Source organism: Octodon degus, unplaced genomic scaffold (assembly GCF_000260255.1).
Source record: "Octodon degus isolate 3935 unplaced genomic scaffold, OctDeg1.0 scaffold00062, whole genome shotgun sequence".
Classification (NCBI taxonomy): domain Eukaryota; kingdom Metazoa; phylum Chordata; class Mammalia; order Rodentia; family Octodontidae; genus Octodon; species Octodon degus.
Window position 1 is genome coordinate 9,349,690 of NW_004524638.1, and position 8,745 is coordinate 9,358,434.

Here is an 8,745-nt window from a genome sequence, read left to right on the forward strand (position 1 = left end):
AGTTGAATCCAAGGAGCGGGTGTTCCGGTTTAATAATTTACCTTACACCCATCTCTCAGGTATAGACCTAGTTTGACAGTATGAATTTGAGACCAAATTTCCACTCTTCTGGCTCACAAAAAGCCCACTTGTCTCTTCTGCTGGCTTCCAGCCTTCTCTGTGACCTCTGTTTAATATTTCCTCTCCTAAGTCCAGGAGGGGATTACCCGTCATTGACACAATGGGCAGGGCCTGTTTGTCCCTGGGACATCTGCACTGCTGCAGCTTCGGGGCACCCATTCAGATGGTTACACTTGCCAGCGCTTGCCCTGTGTCCTCTCCCACCCCATAAGAGCTCTCCTTGGCCAGGAGCACCAGCACACCTTGTGCTTCCACGGGCAGATGTCCTCTCAGCCCTTCCTGGCTGGTCCCCAGACATCCTTGGCAGGTAGCCTTTGTTCTTACTGTCACTCTTTATGAATGGGACTGGATGGAAAGAGAGAAGTCACTGATTTCCCAGCAGCTGAGACTAGAACTGAGGTAGGGGCGTGACCCCTCATTCCTAAAATTATAGAGGTTGCTTAACCTTAGTGGTTTCCAAACCTTGCTCGCTCCTGTCCAGCCTTCAGCTGTTCAGCCAGTGATCCACCTTTCTAGAAAACCTTTTTAATCCAGTGAAATCCTCTTCAGAAGAGCCCAAATGCTGAAGTCATGTGCTCCCTGCTTCTGCTCGAGGTGTTGCAGCGTACCCAGCTGCCCTCTGCACACCACAAGGGCAGGCCTCAGAGCCTGCAGCCGCCTGGCCTTCCTTGCCTGTCCAGTCTGTGAAAGCTACTATCACTATCACTTCCTCAGGTTCTGGGATTGCAATCATCTCACACATCTCTACTTCTCTGTCACCACCCACTGATTTATAAAGTCCGCAAATAAGGGATAATATCCTCGCCTCCCCTGTACATGGCATAGAACAGGAGGCAATTAGTGAATTTGAGCTGAGTGAATGCTGTCTCACCTGCCTGCTTGCCCAAGTGCTTACTCAGTGTTCTAAGGAAAACACTTGAAAAGTATCGCCCTGGATTATGGATGGCCAACTGTAGATTATTCAGTCTCTCCATGCCTCACTTTGGAAAACAGGGACAATGACAACCTGGTGTTAATCTGTAGAAAACAGTAGAACAGTGGCTGGCACATTGTAGTTTCTGTAAATGTGTTGAAATTTGTTTTGTTTTGTCATGGGGGAGTTGTTTTTCAGTGCTGGGGATTGAACCCAGAACCTCACTCATGCCAGACAAGGGCTCTGCCACTGAGCTACCTCCCCAACCCACAAGCGTTTCTGTTATCAAGTGCTTGCTTTGCACATGCGCGCCTTTAAGACCTTTGTATATAGTAATGAACCCATCTAGTGAATAACTGTAAGTAAGTCTAATCTCCAAAATGGACCGGGCACTGTGCTGAGTATTCGCATGTGCTCCCCTCAGCAACACTGTGAGATACGCGTTTCCTTGTTTTATAACTGAGAAGTTAGACCAAGTAGCTCATACAGTCGTCCTCAGTAGTGTCTGCCGAGGACTGACTGCGGGACCCTCAGAGGCCAGCCTACGCCCATCCTTCCATATACTTTAAGTCACCTCTGGATCACGCATAGTATTCACTACAACCTAAATGCTACGTCAACGCTGCTATGCTGTATCGTGTATGGGATAATGACAAAACCTGCCAGAACATGTTCAGTACAGATTTGACCTTTTTAGAATACTTTCTATCCACGGTTGCTTGAATCCGAGGGCCCAGTGTAATGTTTCATCCAGGGCCTCAACACCAGCTGGACTAGCACGGGTTGAACCAGGCCTGTCCACAGAGGCTGTGGTTTTAGCTGCTGCTTCCTCCTCCCTGCTGTCCTGGCCCCAGCCCCGCTGGACTCCGGGCTGTGTTATTTTGAGAGCTGCGCTGGAGCCCACAGAGCCCTGAAGAGCTTGATCACATCAGAGCCCAGCTCTGCAGAGGAGAGAGTGAAGATTTAATTACTTCAGCCTGAACTGTATTTGCAGACGTACTTTTGAAGTCTGGCCTAAAGGAAAGGCTGGTAGTCCATGGAAACAGTAAGGTGGCTTTCATGCTAAGTATTCTGTATGTGCCAGAGTTCTGCCAGGATATTCTCAGCACATACTCTTGTTTTCTTTCAAAATTTTCATATCTCATTCTCTGGAACTGATTTTTATTGGCAAATGTAATTCAGATAATAAAGAATAAAGGAAAAAATTAACAGCACTGGTTTGTAGAGGGGAAAAGCAAATATAATTATGGTGCTGTGGGCAAGGCATTGTTTTGAAGTGCGGAGGCAGGGTAGACATGGGGATTTGGGCCAACTATTTGACTGGAAGAGCAAGTGTGACGTATTTTTGTTTCATATGTTTATATTCAAAAAGAAGAACGCATGCAAGCAGTTAACTGTTTATCAGGAGTAAGGGCTTGGCATGGGGTCTGGGTAAGGACTTTGGGAAAGTGTAGGTTTGAAAGTTTGACAGAATTGAACTCTTCCAAGAGGACTTGCCTTTAATAGGAGTTAATGTAATAATTGGCCTGGGAGCTTTAACCAAAAAAGTAGAGGCTTTGAAGTGCTAGAAACAAAAAGAAAACCTCATGGCAGTTTTATGAGTTCATATGATCAGCAGCAGATGACAAATGACAGATGGGCCTCGGCTCTTTGCAGCCCTGCAAAGTCTTGAGTGCTGCAGCGGTTGAAAGCACAGCCTTGCGGCGCGGGGTAGGAGTGAGTGAGGTGCACATCCAAGTCACGGGCGATTCCGACGGACAGGGGGCCAGAGTCGCTCCAGGTCTCAGGTGGCTAAGCTGGAAGGGTCTTTAGTCTCCTACAGCCGGTCATGCTGGATCTCGGGAAACTGAGGCCCCCGTCTTCCCCCAATGCTTGGGACCCATATCTGCTGTGTCATCATGCCTCCCATGTCACCTCAGTCCCTCTCAATAGTCCCTTCTCTGTCCCCTTGCTTCTGCCTGCCATCCTACTATTTGTCAGACCTTCCTGGCAGGAGGGGGAGGGGGAGGGAAAGAGGAAAAGGGAAAGCCCCAGGGTCTCTCCCCTGAGCTAAGGGAAGGGCTTGCACCCTACATTCTTTTTTTTTCCCCCCCTGTGAGCTCTTGGAGGTGACAGATCAGTGAGTTAAAAATGTCAGTCCAAAATTTAGAACCCAGGCCAGGGAAATAGCTCAGTAGAATAAGTGCAAGGTCCTGAGTTCAATCCCTGGTACTGAAAAAAAAAAAAAAAATTGAGAGCCCACCCAAAGTAGCAGGAGAAGGACAAGGCTCTACAGCCCCCAGGAGTCATTGTCACCTTATCTTCATACAGATAGAATGGGCTGCTCCAGACAAGTCAGCAGCCGCTACTGCGGACCTCTGCTGTGCAGTTGTCCTGTGGCTCTTGTGTGGGCCTCGGGGATTAGATGGAACGAGTGGTGCTGGAACGGCTTTTTTATGTCTGTAGGACTGGCCAGTCTAAAGAGCTCATTGCTGCAGCTCCTCAGTAGGATTTGGCCAGTGGGCTCTGGGCAGGCCCAGACACACACAGATATGCACACACGTACAGCACACATGCAGAAAGACACAGCACCGGATCTTTGTGTTGCTCTTTTTTGTCTTTCTCATTATTTGGGTTTCATTCATTCCTCTCAGTTCATATTTATTGAGTCCATATTATGTCCCCAGTACTCTTCCAGAAATTGGGAACGCAGCAGTGGGATGAAGTAACAGCTCCTGCCTTCATGGACCTGAAGTTCCAGCAGCAGTGTTTCTTTTAGAAATGGGTTGTATTGCTTAAAAAGGGGGATAGTACAAAGGGTCTAAAGGGGGCTGCTAGGAGTTCCAGGAAAGTGCAGTGAACGGGCCTAGGAGAATTGCAAAGGCAGAGGGGCTCTTGAGAGGAATGGGTTTGCACGAGGTCCAAGGGACAGGAGAGAGGACCAGCAGCTGTGTGTGTGCGTGCGCGTGTGTGTGTGCATGTGTGTGTGTGTGTGTACACACACACAGGTGTACCGGGCATATTACAGCATTGGAGAGTAAACCCAGATGGAAGGATCTCAGGTCATGGGGACAGCGAGGTGGGAGGCCAGGGCGCAGCTGGACATGCAGTACAGTGAGGGAAGCCTGCAGGAAGGCGTCAGCGCTTGTAACTGAGCATCGCACTGAGATGAAGCGCAGGACTCCGTGAGTGCCGTTTGCAGAACTTACTTAAGTAAAAGGCTCTGTGGTTCTTAATGAAAATCTTAGGCACCATTCAGGGCATGTGCCACACCGTGCTGACCTCTGAGTCTTGGCAGTGGGACATGGTTCTGTGTGTAGGCTGGGGAGGGTCACCGCTTTGGCCTCTGGTCAATAAGCCAGCTTGAGGGGTGAAGGAAGGCCCTTTGCAGGTGTCACCTGTAGCCACGACCCTCACAAGCTGTCCTCTCTCCACAGCCTGCCTTTAAAGGCCTCACTTTCACTGACCTGCCTCTTTGCCTACAACTGAACATCATGCAGAGGCTGAGCGACGGGCGTGACCTGGTCAGCTTGGGCCAGGTGGCCCCAGCCCTGCATGTGCTCAGCGAGGACCGCCTGCTGTGGAAGAACCTGTGCCAGTACCACTTCTCTGAGCGGCAGGTCAGTGGGCCCCGCCACGCCCCTTGCTCCTCCTCCTTCCCCGCCCCACTGCCCAGGCATCCTCCTCGGCCTGCCTGCTGGCTACATGCCTGAAAGGGACGGTCTGAGAGTGATGGCAAACCTTGCAGAGCTTTCAGTGATGGGAACCCCCAGCCGCAGCACACACGTTGTGCGTTCACCACACTGGCCTCAAGAGTTTCTAAATGGAGGAGTGAGGTGGTTTCCTACTTTCAAATAGTTGGGGTTTTTTTTGTTTTGTTTTGTTTTTTAGTGTATTTAGTACAAGGTCTACAAGGTCTCGCTATGTAGAGCAGACTTGTGATCCTTCCGTTTTCAGCCTCCCAAGCGCTGGGATTCCAGGCATGCACCACCACGCCCAGTCTCAGTCACTGTCTCAGCGCGCCCTCGAACCGGGTCCCTGCAGGCACTTTAGTCCCCTGAGCTATCAAGCCAGCCCTTCAGATAGTTTTGATTGAAGAAAAATCTTGCATTCTTAACCTAATCACTTTTTATAACTCAAAAAATTCATGAGTAGGTGTGCATTGTTTCTTTCTAAAAAAAATAACAATGTACATTTTTATGGTACTTTATGGTTCAAGTGCTTTTACAGACATTATTTCATTATATTCCCATAACCCAGGGAAGGACAGGTATTGTGCTGCCCACTTTAAACAGAGGAAGAGACTAAGGCAACCACTCACCGGTGAAATAGGTATCCACATTAGTCAAGGAGTGCCAGGTGAGATAGCAGGTGCCAAGCTTACATCTGGTCCTTCAGCCACTCTTTGTCATTTCCTTTGTCACGGGACAAAACAGTTGACATGCACAACTTAGATGAGGAGAGGCTTATTTTGGGTCACACTTACAGCCTGTGCTTTGCTGGCCCAAGGCAGAGTATGCACGGTAGCAGGGGCTGGCGGAGGAAAGGCTACCAGGAGGCAGAGAAGGGAGATGTACCTTCAGGTCACACCTAGTGGCCCATCCCAGTGACCAGAGCCCTTGTCCTCATAGCACACTCAACACAAACTCAACAGTGAATGGGTCCACTAAGGAGCGCAGCACAGTTGAGACCCTGTCCCTTTCCACAGCCCCACCCCTAAGCACAGGAGGCTGGGGTGGGGCCCGTTCAGCTCTAAACCATAACAGACACCAGCTCAAGAGTTGCTCCCTTCTGACGTGATGCCCTGGTTTGTTTTTCCAGTTTCCTTATCCAGGCATGTGAATTCAGTAGGTTCTGCTCCTGAAGCAACGAGTATTTAAATAGACAGTAGAGACACTGTCAGGCGGTGCTGTAGTCTCTCTGGAAATAGTCACTCAACTCTACAGCAAAGAGAAGACTAAAGTGGTTAATGGAGATGATCTAAACTTTAGGGAAACATCCAAGACAGTCTAATAGAGGCCACTAGTAAGATGTCACCAGGCACCTACTTAACGGCTGTCTACAAGCTGTCATGTACTTGGGCAGGGTTGGGAGAACACTCCTGTGGATAGTGGCAGTTTTCCTCCCAGGCTATTGTAGAGAATTTGGAAGGAGGGGGCAGGGGGGATAAACCTTTTCCGAATCCAGAAAACACACACCATCTCCTTGATAAATTCTCCTGCAATTATTTTTATTCATTTTAATTTTTTTTAATTTTTTTTTAATTTTATTTATTTATTTGTGTGTGTGTGTGTGTGTGTGTGTGTGTGTGTGTGGCCAGCTCAGCCCACCAGGGGGCGGGGCTGGCTGGCATGTGGTGCTGGGGGATTGAACCGTGGTCCCTGGGCTTTGCTAAGCTTGTTCCAAGTAGGTGCTCTAGACCACTGAGCCATCTCACCAGCCCCTCATTTTAATTTTTAGATCCGCAAGCGATTAATTTTGTCAGATAAAGGGCAGCTCGATTGGAAGAAGATGTATTTTAAGCTTATCCGATGTTACCCGAGGAAAGAGCAATATGGAGACACCCTCCAGCTTTGCAAACATTGTCACATTCTCTCCTGGAAGGTATGTTTCTCAGGTGACTACATGTTTCAGGGGTCCCTAGACCAGTCCCCAGGAGTTGCAGTGCCAGCAGTAGGAGGCCAAAGCCTTTCCTCTCTCCTCTCATCTCAGCCCCAGGTCTAGGAGAGGGTGAGATTGCTTCAGTACCTGAGCAAGGGGAGGAACCCTGGAAGACCTCTCTTCCCTTTTGTTCTATAGTCCTTCACCCTGGATACTCGAGCTCTGTGTGCACAAGTGAAAGATATGCTGGCAAACACAGGGAGTTTTTCCATGCAGTAGTGTGCTTGATGGAGAATTGTTGCACTGAAGTTGGGCAATGCTTTATGTCACCAAAATTGAATGCGACGCCTGCTCAAACTCGAACCTGACCAGAATGTTCCTTTCCAGGGCACTGACCACCCGTGCACAGCCAACAACCCAGAGAGCTGCTCCATTTCACTTTCACCCCAGGACTTTATCAACTTGTTCAAGTTCTGATCCCAGCACATGATGCCGCTTCCCAAGGGCCCTGCTGATTGGACGGTTAGGAGCTAGGAGCATGGACACTCATTTGTAAATAGTGTACATTCTAGACATTGGCTTGCAACTTCTGGGATTCGTCACTGAGAGGATGCTGGAGGGGAGCAGTGCATTTGCCAATGGGAATTTAAGAACGTGAATTTCACAAGTGGTATGGAAAAGCAGAAATACTGTAAATAAACTTTTTTCCTAACAGTTTACCAGAAAGACTATAAGAGCAAGAATTCTGTGTCAACCTTGAAAATGGAATTCTTTCGATGGTGGTGGAAACTCCTTTACAGTTGTTCCCTAGGAAGAAATAGGCAAAACTCAACATGCAAGGTAGAATGTTCTCCGTTTACGATGTGAAAATTGGTTTAGACAAAAAGCAAGGAGGAAAGAAGGAAGGAAGGAAGGAAGGAAGAAAACTGACTACATGTGAGAAATCCTTTGGGCTTTTGGTTTTGATTCAGTGTGTTTTGAAAAGGCAAGAAATCCTACGCAGCTGAAGCACACAGCATAAGGCCTTATCCTATGAAGATACCACACAATGGTCTACCTCTAAAAGCATAGAGTGCTCTCTCTGACAACGTGCATTACCCAGTAGGCGGTGTCTGTGTTTCCTGTAAATTTTTTTTAATCACTATAAAAAGTGATTTAAAATGAAAAGGTTATTGGAAACGATCCTCATCTTGTTCCAGGCTTCCTTTTTAGGTGTTTAGAGTTTGATCCTTCTCTACAACAATCTGCGAGCACATGTGCCTTTTTTTTTTCCTTTCAAGTTGAAGCTCATTTGGAAAAATAGAAGGCTAATTAAGAACCGTTCCAGGGAAATTCATGCTGCAGGAAACAGAGTAGGCACCTCACAGAAACGAAGACTTCCTTCTTGTGGCTTTCCGGGCTGCTGCGGGTATCTTCACGACTAAAGCAGCATCTTGTGAATTAACTGGAGCCCAGTGCTGAGGCCAGTGAGACAGGCTTTCCCTCCTGACCAAGAGAACATTTTGCCAGCCACTGTGGCCCTCTGCAGGGTGAAGAATTTTAAGTCCAACATCAAAATTGAGTCAACGTGAGCTAGGGGCTTTTGCAAGGGTGTCAGACAGTGAAGTCTGCAGTTCCAGCCACGTGGGTAAATGAGTTCATCTTAAAACTTGCTTCAGGGCTAGAGTTAAGGAAAGAGTTAAACATGCAGATGCCAGGGAATCTTGTAAGGCAGATATTAGCGGGTCAGCTGTGGAAGAAAGGAAATCTCAGGACTTGAGTTAATTGTCAGCTATGCCTGGAAGAGGGTGGGGAATGTTTTTGTGTTTTTATACTTTTTATAGAATGTTGCTTTTCTACAACAATGTACATATATTTGCAGTTGTATTTGGTTTATGTCCCCAAATAAAGTTTCCACCCTGTGTGCCCTTGGCAAGTAAGTGAAGCAGAAAGAGGAACTAGGTTTGCATTTAGGTTGAGGAAGAGTATAACCGTCAGTAAGCACTGATCCTTGGAAGGAAGGAAAACTGGCCGGGCATGTGCAGGAGCAGGAAGGGACAGCTGGCAGCCCACACACTCCATGTCCTTCAGTACTGTAACAACCACAGAAGACGGGCTTCTCGGAGTCCCTTGCTTTGCGGGGCTTATGCAAG

The 8,745-nt window shown here is 48.0% G+C and overlaps 1 protein-coding gene across 2 annotated transcripts in view; it reads left to right on the top strand.

The window, feature by feature from the left end:
* Positions 1-8,514, top strand: part of Fbxo32 (F-box protein 32) — a 32,809-nt gene extending 24,295 nt beyond the window's left edge. Inside the window, exons 8-10 of one of the 2 annotated variants that reach the window (XM_004634435.2) lie at positions 4,450-4,632; positions 6,473-6,616; positions 7,001-8,514. In XM_004634435.2, coding sequence (XP_004634492.1) covers positions 4,450-4,632; positions 6,473-6,616; positions 7,001-7,090 — 417 coding nt within the window. In that variant the 3' untranslated portion in view covers positions 7,091-8,514. Of the gene's footprint in view, positions 1-4,449; positions 4,633-6,472; positions 6,617-6,811; positions 6,959-7,000 lie in introns of those variants that run through there. The other variant, XM_023718750.1, reaches the window with a different exon arrangement.
* The last annotated feature ends 231 nt before the right edge of the window (positions 8,515-8,745 follow it).